This window comes from Oryza sativa, chromosome 2, assembly GCF_034140825.1.
Source record: "Oryza sativa Japonica Group chromosome 2, ASM3414082v1".
Lineage (NCBI taxonomy): Eukaryota > Viridiplantae > Streptophyta > Magnoliopsida > Poales > Poaceae > Oryza > Oryza sativa.
In genome coordinates, this window is record NC_089036.1 from 23,538,887 (window position 1) to 23,555,110 (window position 16,224).

General features: G+C 44.6%; 2 protein-coding genes across 3 annotated transcripts; both read right to left on the minus strand.

Moving 5' to 3' along the window:
* Positions 1 to 6,478: 6,478 nt before the first annotated feature.
* On the minus strand, positions 6,479 to 10,090 carry LOC4329852 (NAC domain-containing protein 73). Its single transcript, XM_015768600.3, has 6 exons — positions 9,820 to 10,090; positions 8,781 to 8,919; positions 8,184 to 8,370; positions 7,597 to 8,090; positions 6,937 to 7,236; positions 6,479 to 6,854 (listed from the first exon to the last, which is right to left on the minus strand). Exons 1-6 carry the CDS (start codon positions 9,825 to 9,827, stop codon positions 6,801 to 6,803), a joined length of 1,182 nt encoding a protein of 393 aa, XP_015624086.1. The 5' UTR covers positions 9,828 to 10,090; the 3' UTR covers positions 6,479 to 6,800.
* A 3,271-nt stretch (positions 10,091 to 13,361) lies between these two features.
* LOC4329853 (uncharacterized) lies at positions 13,362 to 16,224 on the minus strand. 2 transcript variants are annotated; one of them, XM_015767195.3, is made up of 3 exons: positions 15,792 to 16,203; positions 15,349 to 15,407; positions 13,362 to 14,838 (listed from the first exon to the last, which is right to left on the minus strand). In XM_015767195.3, exons 2-3 carry the CDS (start codon positions 15,388 to 15,390, stop codon positions 13,738 to 13,740), a joined length of 1,143 nt encoding a protein of 380 aa, XP_015622681.1. In that variant the 5' UTR covers positions 15,391 to 15,407; positions 15,792 to 16,203; the 3' UTR covers positions 13,362 to 13,737. The 2 variants fall into 2 exon arrangements, with proteins under 2 accessions (XP_015622681.1, XP_015622679.1); XM_015767193.3 differs by lacking the exon at positions 15,349 to 15,407 and having other exon boundaries at positions 15,792 to 16,224.

The window sequence follows — 16,224 nt, forward strand, 5'->3', positions numbered from 1 at the left end:
GCGAAACAGTGATGCTGAGACCGATATGGCAGCAAGAGTAGCAGATGCCGGCGTGATGCAATGGAAGCAAGCAATATATCATTATCTCAACAACAGCAACAAAAGAACAGAAAGAAAGTAGACAATAGAAATATATCTTTTAGATAATGAGGTAGACAACACATACGCTACTGTTTAGTTGGAAACTGATTTCTTGGTTAGTTAATTTGTGATTTGCTGATTACAGAGACGTTGTAAAAGCAGATCGAAATGACGGGAGCACCGGAGCAAAGAGCAGGCATTCACCGGTTTTTCTTACATCAGTCTCCAATAATGATAGTTTTTGCAGACTCACTCTCTTTTCTCCTTGCTAAAACCTAAAAGCTTTGAACTTTAGAAAAGGACCAGACAAACCCAAGTACGAATAACATTTTCCTGAAAGCACTAAAGCACTCCCACTAATATGATTATCTGAATCGGATTTAAGATAACTTAATAAAATTAGTAGTACTATCACATTAATTTTAAGGTTTGGAGGTTGCTTCAGGGTGAGATCAACCGCATTTCTAACTTGTAACATGACGAGCTACGTAATGGAAGTGGTTGTGTGATCGACTAACGACAGAGGCCAAACTAAGGCACATAATTTTATAATTATCTAGAAAACCTACAGGATGATATTAGAGGTTTCTTCCTAGCACGACTTCTTGTAGCTAGAACTTAGGGTAATTTTCTCATTCTTAAAAAGGTATCAGGAGGTGTCATATTTTCTATGATAAAATTTGGTACCTTTAGATACTACATCCTCCGTTTCAGGTTATAAAACTTTTTAGCATTGCCCATATTCATATAGATGTTAATAAGTCTAGGCAACATCTATATGAATGTGGACAATACTAAAAGGTCTTATAACCTGAAACGGAGGTAGTAAGTATCTTAAGGTATCAAAAATTTTTTAGTGTAAAATTTAGATAACTCAAAATGCTTTGTCAAAAACCATAAAATTTCTCTAGTATGAATATGAACCTACTGTCACCTTAAAAAGAGCCACTTTGCTCTCATGTGGAATTACATGCAAGTTGTTCCTTCTTCTGATATGGTTGCAAACCCGCAACTCAGCTTAACCTCAGCAACAAACACATGATCAAGACTTCAGAGCAGAGAGCTAGTATTAGTACAGATCAGTGATCAGTGTTGATAAAAACCAACCACCACATGAGCAAACCATGGTGGCACCCCAATCAAGCAGTACTGGCAGAGCCCCTAATGCTGACCCTGTGTGCATGCAACTTGAGAGTGTACTGTTAGGTTCAGAGAAGACCTAAAAAAATGTGGTTGGAGCACGGCAATTGGGCAAGCAAAAAAGGAGATTAAGACACTGACAGTTAGGGGAAAATGGCTGCATTAACCCTGAGATGGTGTGGGCCATGCCCTGCCGGGTGGCCTCCCCTGTGGCCAGCATGGACAGCTACCCCCAAACTACTAGTGCTCAGTGGCGACATGCCTTTTTGCAGCATCAAGGCCCCAGCTAGCCGTCCCTTTGACATCGGACGGCCGAAAAATATTTTGGTGACAACTTGTGTGCATCAGCAAAGCTTTGGGTTGAGAAAAAAAAAGGAAAAAGAAAAAGAAAAAGAAAGTTATGACTTAGTATGAGACTCATGGCAATAGCTTATGTTAATGACATTATTAAACAGCAATTAGCCTGGTGATGACTGCAAGATTCCTTTTCCATGCTCCTGTGGTGACACTGGTGATTCCTTTTCTATATGTTTTAATTGTGTGTGGTCACCCCTGGCTGATGGATTAAAAGTACAAAAGTTACTCCATTAACAGCTCACTTTGGCTAGATTAGCAGGGGGGGTTTAGTGTAATGTAATCTGGGCCGTATCAACTTTGGTGAACACATACCTCACACAATCCCTTAGTTTATTAGCCATAAACTGGCGCAATGATCTCCTTGCTGAGAAAAGTTTGGGCAAGGCCTCAGGGATTAAAGCTGTAACGCGTAAGTGCTTATGCAATGTTGACAAAATTTGTATCCCAAGCAATCTTGTTCTGCTCAGCTCTTGGAGTTGTATAATCCGACACCGTTTGACAATACACGTAGGCATGGAGATCAATCAGGGCATCTGAAAATCTGATCTGATCGTTCCCTTGAGATAGAGAGAGACGGTATAGAGTGCGGCAAGTTGCAATTTTTATCCAAAATCAAGGCAGAACCCATTTGGATTTGATGATGGTTGTTTAGTGCCAAATCATTCGAGGTTAGACAGATTCGGATCGTTTAGGATCCCTCCTAGTTGCAGTCTCTTGCCTTTTTGCCCCAACTTCCATTGTCTCCAGAGCAGGTGTCTCTTGCACATGCTGTTCCCTCTTAAGGACAAACGGTTTTGCAAGTTCCCAATATTAATTCAGGCATCTGGATTTTGTGGTAATAATAAGGGCCTCAATTAATCATGCAGTTACACGCTATCTATATGCAAGTCCTCTTGTGTCGACGCCTTAGCTTATGCAAGTTGGTCACATCGAAGGATTTAGTGGGGAGAACGGTTACATTCTTCTCTTTCACCCTCTCTCCCCGAATCCCAAATAGGTGGCTAGAGTGGGGGTTTGGTGTCGGTTGTTAGGGTTAGGTTTTGAGTGACCTTAATTGTATTTCCTTCGTTGGCCTAGCAGCGACCGGTCACGCTTAACGATGGTCGGTTCAATGCTAGTCTTCTCCGGAATATGTGTATTGGTGCTGTCGGTGCGTGGGGTTGTTCTTTTTTTCTTCGTTTTCCTGTTTACGACCTCCTATTGGTTGTAATTTTGTAATTTTTTCTGTTTTATCAATATGAACTTTACACTATCTAGTGCGAGTCGTTAAAAAAAATACACGTGCTTTGCCATGCATAAAATTGAATATACATGTGTCAGTATTGTTTGAAATAATTTCGTTCCAGTAGATGACTTTGCATGATTTTATATTTCAAAGATGAAATAAATAATTCCGTTTCCGACTACTTCTAATTCTGGGAAATCTCACATAACCCAAGAAGATAAGGCATATTAGATTGTTATTCTCATTTAGTACATTCCATCAGTTCTCTAAAATCAGATGAGCTAATAATGAAGCGGGAAAATCACCTCAAATGTATTAGTTAGAATGTGAGAACGACAAGTATTTTGATACGAGCAAAAGATTTAAATGCTGTAACGGCAAGTAATACGAAGATGGAATAAATTTCTGGTGCGGTTTCTTCGGGAAGGAAGGAGGAACTGTTCATTATCTTATCAGCTACAGAAATTAATTTAAGGTCGAAAGGCTCAACTGAACCAGAATATGTTGGGGTGTCTCCTGTGCCAATTTGCTCTGTTCTTGTCTGTACGTGCAGCGTACGAGTACATCAGTACATGTTCAAGATAGGTACCCCGAAGAGACCATGGGGAACAAATACATAACTCTGATGGCGTCGTCACAGAAAGAAAAAAAAAACAATCCAACATGGTCGCATTCTCCCAGGTGGTCCAAACCCAACTCCAAACGCCCAAGTAGAGTCCAACAACCACACTGGCGTAGACGAAGAGAAGCTCGGCCCGGTGGGCTTCGAGGTCCCTGTTACGCGATGCCGCAACGCGTACGTGTTTGTACGCGCGCGCGAAGACACACGGGAAAGCCAATGCTGATCGACACGGGTGACTGACGCGGTCGCTACTTGCTAGGCGAGGCTTGATGAGGCGCGCGCCGCGCCCGCGTGCGTGACGGACGGTGAATTGCACGGTGGAAACCGCGTGTGATGGGCCTGTGCTGCTGGCTGCGCCTTGCGCGCGCGTCGGCCCAAAATTAGGGTATGTTAGTTCGCGAAAAAAAAATATATGTTACATCGGATGTTTGATCAGAAGACGCAAGGGGTTTTTAGATATGAATGAAAAAACTAATTTCATAACTCGTCTAGAAACCGTAAGACGAATCTTCTGAGCCTAATTAATCCATCGTTAGCACATATGGATTACTGTAGCACTTATGGATAATCATGGACTAATTATGCTCAAAAGATTTGTCCCGCGATTTCTCTCCTAACTAGGTAATTATTTTTTAATCTATATTTAACGCTCCAATACATATATCTAAAGATTTGATGTGATGTTTTTGAGAAAGAAATTAAGGAGCTAAACGAGGCCTTAGCTGGGTTAGCTGGGGCATGGCGCACGGGTGGGGGATCACGTACTACGATGGATAAGAGACAGGTCTGTGACAGAGTTATTAGTAGCCGTGCAATCAGGTAGATCTCTCTCCCGGCCAGAACCCAACACGGTTCTATGGGCAGCGGCCGGGCAGCCATGCAGCTCTGCCCTGTACGTTAAGCCACTGTTCCGATCGAGGGAGCGAACTTTCGTGGAAAAAGACGGGTGCAGGACCGGCCAGCCATGCATGCATGCAACTATGCAAGCAACTCGTGCACGCTGAAAACGTCTTGATCGATCCATCGATCGACCTGCAAATTAAGTTTCTGCAAACGGGTCCTACTTACATGGCTGAAACCAAAACCGCTGTGTGTACTAGCAAAGCTAGCTGTGAAGCAACGATGCACAGGAGCTCCCAATCATGGCAGCAGCGCCTTCCTCGACGGACCGTACATATTTTTTTTATTTTTTTAGAGAAGTTATTTTTTACCAAACCTATATATCCAATCGGATATATACAACATTTTTAAATTAGAAACTTATCCTATAAAACATAGAACTTAGCCATCAAATAATCCACTCTGAATTTCGCTCCTATGAAGATTTGAACTCAGGACCTCATGTCGCTGCAACCACTAAATTATATGCCCATTCACGCGGCCGTACATGTGCCGGACTGTTCGGCCGCATGTACGTACGCCTCGCGTGTATAGCATAGCACATTACCAATATACTACTACGTACGTTCAGGGTACAGTGTCCGCGGCCTGCGCGCCATCTCTCGATCGGTGTCCCGGAGCAGTCGCCGTCTTGCCGGCCGGCCGGCTGGCCGACCAGCGATATGCCGATCTCGATTCTTCCCGGCCTGCCGGTGTCCGTACACCAATCGAGCTCCCTCCTCCGCTACGCGCGTGGCCAAGCAACCACCGTCCGCCGCGCGCGGCCCACGCGCCCTGGTGGGCGCCGGTGACGGTGAATGCGTGTACGTGCCGAAACTTCGAAGTTAGCTCGATCGCCGGCTGGGCAGCCATGGTCTCACCAACCATGGACCGAATCGCCTACACAATATATGTGCCGCTCACACAGTTTCATTTCCTGCACGAGTGTCAAAGAAGTACGGCGATCGAGCGCTGCCAAAAATAATGCCACAGTTTCATTTAGCTGGAAAGAGGGGCATGCATGCTTGCAGGCAGGAGGAGCAGGCTCTGGCCGGCCGGCCGCGCAATCATGGAGCTAGCCGAACCATCTATTGTTGAGTTGTGCTCCAAATTTATTTATACATAATAAAGGTCAGCTTCTGTGGGAGCGAAGCGGAGGCCCATCACCGGAGGCTTGGGCCGGAGCGAAACATAGGCTGAAGTGGAACCCCCGCGGTATGGATCGTTATCCTTTTAAGGTTTCACCTTCATATATACTTCTGGTAAGCCGCCGTTCGGCGTTATAACCTCACCTCGATATAGTGAAGATATTTTTTTGTTGGTGTCCGTGGTTTTTTCTCTCTTATTTTGAAAGGGCTTTCCACGTTAAATCTCGTATCTTTTGTGATTGAATTATTTTTTTATCGTTTATTTGCTTATCGTTTTCTAACACCCATGCACAATCCAAGTCCACGCATCACACATGCGCGCCATGCCGCCATGTTTTGGACGAGCTAGCCCAGCCGAGCCGCGCCGTGCAAGCGCCAGGCGCCACCTGCATGCAAGAGTAGTATGCAGGGTAGCTGATCGACTAGCTGCAGCCTCGATCGGCTGCGTTGATGCGCGGCGCCCGCCGGGAGGCAGGCGGCGTGGGCGAGCCCGGGCTACCAGCGAGGAGTGCCGGCGCCGGCGGGCGCAGCGTCTGACGCGCGTTATGGTTCGGATACTGTGATTCTTGGATAGATTTCTTTCCAGCTTGATTGGCCCAGTGTCCATTCATGAATTGTCCTGCTGCGTTTCTGAATTATGGATATATGATTGCTCCTGGCTCGATCGGAGGCCAAACAATAGAGAGATAAAGTTCCATTAGGATTGGACTTTTATGCACGAAAAGTTCCTACCCTGGGGCCAGGGAAAATGAATGAAAGCCGCTACTACTATTTCTGCTGAATCGCTGAATGGATCAGTAATTCATTTTTTCTAGTTATTTTCGACCTTTGGAGGTGCAAAATCCAAAAGATGCCGAACCAGATCCTGGGCCAGTGGGCATTTGGTACGGATTTGTGGCACTGCATTTTGCCAGGCCGGCCCATCAAAATAACAAGGAGGCATTCTCATTTCTTTATAGGGAAAACAGAGCGGCTCCTCATCACCATGAACCTGGGAATTATAGACTCACGAATGGCTCAACCATGGGCAATAGAAATGCATGGGTTCTCATGATCATCTTTTAGGAGGAACCACGAAATATGCAAGTTTGTGACAAAGAGAGTCGAACTAAGACATACCTACACACCTACATGCTCTCCCATAGAGTTAAATAGCTGGAGGTTTCCACCATTACATGGCCCCGAACAAGCCATCACATAACATTTCCTTTCCAGTTTTGAGGCAAAATATGAGGTTCAGATGACCCTATCTGAGACGGTTTGATGGTTCAGCACGACTTCAGCTATGCAGTTTGATCCCACAAAAAGTTCCTGCAGTTCTTCGCCTTACTTCGAATTCTCTATCGACCTAGATGCTATCCAGCCAGTTGCCAATGCTCTCCTGTGATCCAAACTGCAAATCCTGTCACAACACAGAAAAAACGAGGCAGGATCAGAATTGGCAGACATATGGGCACCAAGAGAGAGCCACGGGATAAACTTACAGCAAGCTGAAAATCTGGAGGTGTTCCAAGGTCTACATTGTAGAGATCAGGTAGTCCATACACCGCATTCAGGTTCCTGTCAAGAATCTCATTCCCGCCTTGGGACAGAATTGGGCGGTCAGAAGGAAGCAACGTTTCATGATAGAAGGAATCCAGAACTTCATGACAGCGCAGGGATTCATCCAAGTTAGGACAGGCCTGAACTGCTTCCCTCGCGGCCTGGGTTTCTCCAGCGCACCACGCAGGATTCCCAGCATCATCCTTCAGGCTAACAATAGGTATGTTAGACTCCTCTTCGTCCTATAATAATTCGCAAATCAAAGAACAAAATTAATATTTTCAAATGATGAACAAATACAGCAAAACAAAATATCATCGATGCTTAGATATGTCATTTTTCATCATCTCTCAAAAGGGAAGCATACAACTTTCCAGAATGTTGAAAGTAGTGGTTTGATACTCCATTGAAAACAATAATATACAAAACTAAAATAACCTAAGGATTACAGTTATAGTTCGAGTTATTTTTAGTGATCCGTTGAGTGCAGATCTGAAACCAGATTATGAAATGTTTCCTGCTTCAGTGGTTACCCAAATTCTGACCAAATTGGCTTTCAATTCTTCATTTGCATCAATGATAACAGAAGTAATGTACATTACCTGGTCCTCCAAGATGGGATCGTAATTTTCTGTTTCACATGGACTGTTTTTTAAGCGACATGGCTGTGGGGTGTTTGACTTTGGAGTTTTTGGACCAACCCTTGCAGCAAATGCATCAGATTCTTCATCAGCATTTCCTGTTTCAGACTTGTCTATCTGTTTTCCATGCAACTGGTAGGAGATTTTGGAGACAACAAGCTCCCCATCCTTTTCATCTTCTTCTGCCCCAAGATGGTACTGATGCATCACCCAGTTAGCCTTATCAGGTTTGGCACCTCTTTGTGAACTCTTGTACAGAACCATTATTTTCTTCCAACCTTTTGTAACCCCCTTTTCAACTATGGCTTTGGATTTCCCTGTCTTGTGCCATCTCACATGTTCAACAGAAACAACATGATCACAGTTACTGATCTTTCGACGCTTGCGCTGACCACAACCATATGCATTTGAAACTCTATGGAAGAAATGACCACTGGTTCCATCTTTCTTCATACCTGTTGGCCAAAAATAAGATTTTGGTAAATAACATGGATAAACCAATAACTTCGAAAACAGCCATATGCCATCACAAGACATTAAGTCCATACCAGGAAGATTTTCCGGATGTGAATAGCATATCCCTTCATCATTATCTATAGTCGGAATAAATTCATCAATGAATGTATGTGGCTTTGAACCCCCCAGGCCAATCTTTTGTTCCAAATGTTCAAGCAATTCCAAATCAGATGGATCAAACTTGACACCAGCAGGCAGCCCAGGCCACTGTATAGCAACCTGCATAGAATGAAATTCAGCAAAATATTGATTAGAACACATAACTTCTATTCAATGTGAGCTGAAAGCTAAAGTTACACTTCAACTGCTTTTACACATGCAGAGATTCTGTGATTAAATTCTGGGATGCATTATATTCCAAAGCCCAATGTCAATAGGCTCTGAAACTGAGCAAATGATGCCTATTTCTGCCATTAAGATAACCCAGTCAGCTCATACCTCCTTTCTCATCAGCAATAACCTACCTTTTTGCAACTATTGGTAACAAATAACAATCAACAGATTAATCATGTACCAGAAGAAGGTTTCAGAAAATGGGATACCCCAAAATTTAGAGGAATATCGATTTTCCAAAGTATGAACTTACAAAAGTGTATAGTTGACAACAAATATTGTAGACTAATACTTACATCACTGTTATCAATAACATGTTTGCAGTTTGGACATTCCATCTGTGCTTCTGCACCCAATTCACTTATTGGGCGACTAGAGCAATGAGGTGCATTTCTTATTTTCTTAGCAACTCCCCTACCAGTTATAAGCCAAGACCTGCAGCAAAACAAGCATGTTGGCATTTGTTACTAAAGTAACTTGCAACGTTAGAATAAAACGATGTATATGCGCATGACTTAGGGGAGTTATACTTGTGCATAATCGATTGACCGTTCAGCATTGCTTGTTAGTGAACTATGTATAGCAAGATGAGTACTATATCATTTTGATGCCCTTTTCTAAATGAAAACCTTGATTGAAAAGTTTTTTTTTTTGGTGTGTGTGTGTGGGGGGGGGGGGGGGGTGCCTGAGCTGAAGTCGCATAACCATGGGTTGAACAATGTAGTACAATGGTGATACAATTACAGACAGTAACGCTTTGTGTTCCATGTACCAAATATGCAGAGCAATTTCAAGCAAAGAAGTTAACATAATTCGAACCATAACAAACCGAATTCCACACTGAACGCAAACAAATTTGTGATATAGCTAAATTTCAGCTCCATACACTGACCACATTGCGGTATGCACTCTGACAGAGACCACAAATACAAGTGCAGCTGACCATTAACCTGGCATGCATAGCCTAGCTCACTTGTGGTTGTGGGTAGGTAAGAGTGTGTGCCACCTAGATTTGATTCCTCTTTGGCTCGATTTCGGTGCGTATTAATTTCTTAATTAAAATGATACTAATCCCACCAAGATTTTCTCATTTCTTCAGTAAAATTCTGTTCAAGCAACCGTGAGCTGTGAGCCCAAGTGATATCCTACATCAACTTAAATCATATTACTACTTATTTCAAGTACTACTACTATGTGAGGAGTATGAACCAAAGAGACGCGTCATTGAACCATTAAAAACCATCCACCCCCATCCGGGTAACGATCAGACGAGCCCTAAAAACAACAGCAGAAAAATGGGTGAAGGAATAGGGGAAAGAAAATATCACTAGTCACCTCGCCATGGCGGCGCGGGCGGTGCGTCCTGACCCCAACCACGATCAGCGGCGAGTCCGCGACCGCGAGCGAGACGCGGCACCACCGGACCACCCCCTCCCGAACCAAGCAGGCTGCTCCTCCTCCCTCCGAACGGCGACCAATGCAGCGGCGGCGGCGGCGGCGATCGATCGATCGGCGCGGGGAGGGGAGGATGCGCCCCCCAGCGACACCGCGCCTCCGCCCTTATCCCCCTCTCTATTGAACCCCCCGGGATTCCGGGGCGCTGCCTGCCGCCGCAATGGCGGTTTGCTGCTGCTTTTGCCTTTGCTCCGCTTCCTCCTTCCTTCGCAAGCCACACGCGCTCCCCAAGAGAGAGACACCACTCGAGGGGAAATGCAAATAAAAAGGAGGAGCGTTTGCTTCGGTAGCGCCGCGCCACCGCGTCTTCCGGTTTCTGATTTGCGGGCCCATTAGGGCCCACTTAGAATGTGTTCACGCCTTTGGGGCCGTATGGGCCTGTTGTGCGGCCCACTGTAACTTGGGTATGGAATATCGGCACGGCATAACACATGGCCCTCTGTTCGGATAAAGTTAAGATCTGATTATTGGTTGGAAGCCAGTTTCAAAGAATATGATAATGTTAAAAAAACAGAACTTGTGGTTTCTTGTTTATTGTTTGAATTTTTAACTATAGCTTCTCGAATCTAGATGAAAAATTTATCTATTTAGGGAAGTTTTTATTCTGAACGAAGCAATTGCCGTAAGCTCGTCGAAAAGGCTTGACAGAGGAATAATATTGTTTCCTTAAAAAAAAATGAAAGACCTAAATCATTTGTAAATCATTGGTGGTGTTTTTTTTTTATAACCGTATAGGATTAACTCATGAATTAACGACAGGACAGTTAACTTGCACACAATTGTATCGAAACAATCACGGTAGACGCGGCCGCGCACTTAGCGTGTGGTGCGGTTGCACGAAACGGACTGTAAATGACGAGCCATCTCAGTTAAGTGATCAGCCCATTAATCTCCCTTTTTTTACAGCTGACGCAAAAAAGGTTAACCATCTTTCAGGTTATTACACTTTAACCTGCAGAGAATTTCGTAGCTTTTCCAGTGATCCATCACAATCACATAACCCGTCCGCCACGAAGGCCATAAATCCGCCTATCAATTGATCAATCCAGGTCATTATCAGCGTATCAGGAGAAGTCTAGTTAGCTCTAGCCACATGCCAGCGCCACCCAAACGACCAGGTCGCCACAGATATTGTTTTATATTTTAATTTGGCAGGAATTTGCTTTCGTAAAGGAAGGAAAAATCTAACGAGCTTTTTGGTTGCGCGCCCATGCGGTTTGAATGACCCGGTAAAAGCATCCGGGTCGTCAAACACACAGCGCTTTGTGGTCGTAATTAATTAACAACTTTGTGGTCTAATTATAATTTGTTAAGAAGAAAACAAGAAGATATAATAAGATGGTGCTTAATCCAGCCTGAAATGACCACGCGGTGTATGTTGCCACGGTCTACGCCGTTGTTAGTTCACGACATCAAACCTGCATTCTCTACGCGTCTCGCAGTGGTGTAAAATATATAGTGGGTGAGATCGTTTGTGGACTCCAAATGAAAACTTTCTCATTATCTATTTAATGTTATGTTTTTTTAAAAAAAATACATATAGGATTACAAGTTTTCTTGAAGGATCATATTAATCTGTTTTTAATGATATGTTTTTTAAAAAATATTACATATAAGATTACAAGTTTTTCTTAAAAAATCTTATTAATCTATTTAATGGTATATGTAGAATTACAAGTTTTTTTTAAAAAAAATATATCTTATAATCTATTTTTAAATTTATAATAATTAACATTTGATCAATCATTAATGTCAATGGTTTCTCGTGCCTTGTGTGCTGCTAATTTCCTAAACCGAACGGAGCGGTGGGTGACGTACACCCGCTTCCGTGCAAAACCCAAAAAGGAACTTCGGAGTTGCACAAAGGTTGTGTTTAGTTCAGCACAAAGTTTAGATTTTGGTTGAAATTGAAAATGATGTGACTGAAAAGTTATGTGCGTATGACAGGTTGATATGATGAAAAATGACTGAAGTTTGGATTCAAACTTTAGATTTAAACACAGCCACATTTCCGTTCGGAATCCCCCCGGTAGAGTTCCAACGGTCACTGCGGCTGAACGATCTGCGTTGCTCGGGTCAGAGCCGTCACGAGGAGGAAGAGGAAACCGACGCGGCGAAGCAACCGAGAGACGCGACGCGCTCCCTTGTCCCCGCGCCCGCGCCGCAGTTCCATACGCCCCCACGAACGAATCCGCGACGCACGCGCGCGCCAGCGGCGAGCCAACCCAAACCGACCAAACGAACGAACCAACACGAGTCGACACGCTTCATCCGCTCGGGGATGGGAAATCCCTCGCCCGCCCATGCCAAATTGCCAATGCGGCGCCCATGTCGTCCCTGGTCAGTCATGGCTGGCACTGGCAGCGCCGCCACCCAGCCGCCCGCCATGATCTCCTCGAAATCAGAAAAAAAAGAAAATCCGTGCAGCGACGAAGCGTGACAGAAATAGAATTTCGGTTTTGATATAGTTATGTCGCCATAAATCTTCTCTAATTACAGTCAGTTTTTAGCCCTCAAAGTTTCGTTTAGATTCGTACAGGACTGCTTAATTTGCCATCGTGCGTGCAAGCACTAGTTCATACTACATACACATGCATCTGTGCTGCTTGCTGTGATTTATCTGATCGATCACGTTCCTTTGCTATCTACATGTAAAATTACACTCTATATAATTACATATATAATTTAGGAAGTTACAATGTAAATACATGCTGACTATTTTTTGGTGAAAAATATGGCGCCATAAATATAGCCAGAATTTTGGTTCAGAGATTTTTGTGCCGATAATTCTACAGCTATAGTATGTGCTCGTTTGTTTGCAGGGACCAGGCAACGTGCGATGCTGCTGCTGCCTGCCAGCACGGAACAACAAAAATTAAGCGCGTAGGATCGCATCGCATTCGCTCGCATACAGGGGAGGTGAGTAGAAAAATGAGCCAAATTTGCAGCGTGTTCGTTTGTCAATCTGGCTGAGGTGGACGCCCCCGACAGGAACAGCCTGTTCCCACCATAAAGAAATGCCGCGTTCACAGGTCGCTTAACGGCTCGCATACAGGGAGTACTATTTCGTTAGCAAACTAGCAAAGTCTAGTGGTGATGGATTACCGGATTACCCAACTGAAACTGCCAGCCTGATGCTGCTCATTGCCAAGGATGAGAGGACAACTGGAGAAGGCCGAACAATAGTAGTAGTGCTGCTGCGAGCTCAGCTCTTGCCAACCTGCAACTGCCACCAACATGTCAGTAAATGTCTCAGCTGCTTTACCTATTATTGGGCTCAAATTGAAAGGGAAATATCCTGCGTGTTCTTTTGACTCAAAACGTGTTACTACTACAGCAAATGCATCAAAGGGTAAACGAATTAGGAACACAGGGGGACACTGTCAACAGTTACAAGGAGATGAACATCATAGTCGGGGTCAAGAAGAGAAAAATGGTACTAGTATCTCATCTGTAAGTAAATGACGATGTACACCATGGAGTTGGACCAGATCTAGAGTGTCACTCAGTTCACAATTTACAAATAGTTTTGAGTTCATATATCAATCATGGGAGCAATGAATAAACTCGGGTGGTATAAGCACACTCTGCCGAGCTCCTCTGCAAAACAAGCACGCAGCACGCCCAAGCATGCGCTATGCTGTTAGGCCTTCCAACTACACAGTACAAAATCATGAACTCAAACCAACCACCAATTGGTCGCTCAACTAAGCTAGTCAATCGTATCAGCTACACGCTGTGGCGCGATGTTCCTCCAAAGGGGCATTGTGCATCAGATCATAATGCAAATCATCATCCCTAGCCACTTTCTCGCATGCAGTTGCCCGGAAGAAGATAGCGGTACTGGTCCATTTTCTCCAACAGATAAGCAGGAAGGTGAACAGCTGAAAATGTGCTAGGGATTGGCCCCAACTTGGCAATGATCTCTTGGAATGTATACTCTTCGGGAAGCATGTCAAAAAGATCAGCTCCTTGGCATATCACATGCTGAATCCTTTTGGGGTTCAAGAAGTACTTAAATCTAATCCGGTCAACATGGCTGTAAGCTTGCATTTTGAAGACAAAATCATTTATGTGCCGGAAGCAAAAGCTGCAGTGCCACCCTGAGTCGGCCAGAAGGTCGTCTGTTTGCCGGAAATGCGCATACCTCGTCTTTCCAGCCCGGTATCTGTGTATTGAAGCCCTCCAACTCTTGTCGTCAAGGAGAAACTGAAATGAGTAAAGATAGTTCCTGAGCTGGAGATGAAGCACTTCAGGAGTGTCATCACACCACCTCAAGAGGTTGATTGTATGGCCACTGGGGATCTCATCAACATCAGACATGATCAAAAGGTCATCATCTGTGATTCCAGCAATTTTGATAAGCTGGTCAAGAGCAACCCTTTGATATGACTCCTCGACAAATGGGTTCTCCCCCTTCACAAATCTTCCACCTATCATACCATAGGTCAACCGTGATTCAGCAAATTCAAAGCGTTGACGGTTTTCCTTGAAGTGGAGATCCTTTTTCAGGCCAGTGAAGGTTGAGTTGGACTCGAGCAGCACAAATTCTGACACATATGGGCTAAGCTCATGCCAACGGATATCAAGAATGTCAAGCTCATTGCTGAAAAGCACAGCATCAAAAACACGGCGTGGAGTTTCCCTGACTTTCCATCCATGCAACTTGCATAGGTTTGCCATCGAGACATTTTCATGATAGTAGTGAGGAAGCACATTGAAGGGCTTTGGCGGTTTTTCCCAGATCGGTCGAAGAAAGTAAGTCACCTTCTGGCCATGAACATATATAATGAATATTAGAGCTGGCACACCAATCAAGAGGATCAGAAGTGCCCTCAAATCAAACCCCCGAAGCGCACACTTCAACCTTGACATGCTCAGAATTGCCTTTGAACCATGCTGCAAATGAATTTCAGAAAACAAGTGAGAAATCAGGCTGTCAACTGAAACCAAAAGAAACCCATCTTCTTCACATAATTATTTCAACACCAATCAACTGCACAAAACACAAATGAAAATTCAACAGCATTGGTTCTACCAAACCAGAGGATCAGGTTATCAGTACAAATTGCCAAAAATTCTAAGTTGTAACATCCACCGTGAATCTAGTAGCAGCAATAACCAAAGGATAGTAATTTTTTTTATTTAACAACAACGTTACAACTACAGGATCATAGACAGTAGAATGTGTGCATATTCCCGGTTAAAAACTCAATGTTCATATCCATGATAAGCTAATGCATATCCACCCAAAAAGGAAATCAGCTGATTGTTTATGTTCCATGAAATTGTTATCTTTGGCGGCATGAATAATCCCTCGGGAATTTTGCAAAAAGTAAAAGGCAGATACTTGTAACATCCTTATACAAAGGAAAAGAAAAGAAAGATTCCAGGATTAGGCTGGACAACCAATTCGGCCAGCTCGCGAGATTCTACCGGCGCCAGAAGCATCCAAGCTTGAACTTCACCTAATCCCATCTCCAGCACAAATAGCCCCCAACAAATAGAAGATTAAAATATTCCAATCAGCAAGCACTTATGAATTATTATGATCCCAGAGCAATAACCAATAAAAAATCGAAGCAGCAAGCAAGCAGTTCTGCATCCCTACTTTTATTCGATCCAAACGCAATAAAATAGCCAAAATCGAAGCATCAAGCAAGCAGTTCTGCATCCCTACTTTTTATTCGATCCAAACGCAATAGAATAGCCGAAAAAAAGCAAGGCACCAAGAAGAACGAGGGGTGCTTGGGCTTTTTCCGTGGACCGAGCAATCCATCGCGAAAATCCCAACGCGGCGGGAGAGAAAGGGATAGATCTGGGTGGGACGAGAGAGGAAAACAGAATCTCACCTCGCTGCCGCCGCAGACGCCCCCGCAGATGCCGCCGTCGTTCTTCTTGCAGTTGTAGTAGCCCGCCGCCTCCATCGCGTCGGCAAACGCGCGGAGCAGCAAAGGTGGGGACGCGCTGCTCGCCGCCAATGGCGACGCGTGCGTGCGTGCGCCCGCCCGCCGATCGGCCGACGCAGCCTAGCCCGGAACACCACCAGCACCGCCGCCGGCGATCGCAAAGCAGTTCACACGTCCCCCGCGCCTCCGACCCCGGAGATAGCACTACTCTTCTCGCGTGCGCCGGCGAGGGGTGTCGGGATTACGGCGGTGAGGGGGGTGGGAAACGGAAAGGGGAGGGGGGAGGTTGATGTGGTGGTGGTGGTGGGAGAGGAGGAGATCATGGGAAGGGGAGGGAGGGTAATTATAGCCGTTTGCGCGTGGGCGCGTGGCATCT

Coding starts and splice junctions, on each gene's coding strand:
- LOC4329853 (XM_015767193.3), bottom strand. CDS start 15,866: ATGGAGGCGGCGGGCTACTACAACTGCAAGAAGAACGACGGCGGCATC. Junction 14,839..15,791: donor GCGTCTGCGGCGGCAGCGAG/GTGAGATTCTGT, acceptor ATTCATTTGCAG/CATGGTTCAAAGGCAATTCT.
- LOC4329852 (XM_015768600.3), bottom strand. Junction 8,371..8,780: donor ATGTTATTGATAACAGTGAT/GTAAGTATTAGT, acceptor CATTCTATGCAG/GTTGCTATACAGTGGCCTGG. Junction 6,855..6,936: donor CTCCAGATTTTCAGCTTGCT/GTAAGTTTATCC, acceptor GTGTTGTGACAG/GATTTGCAGTTTGGATCACA.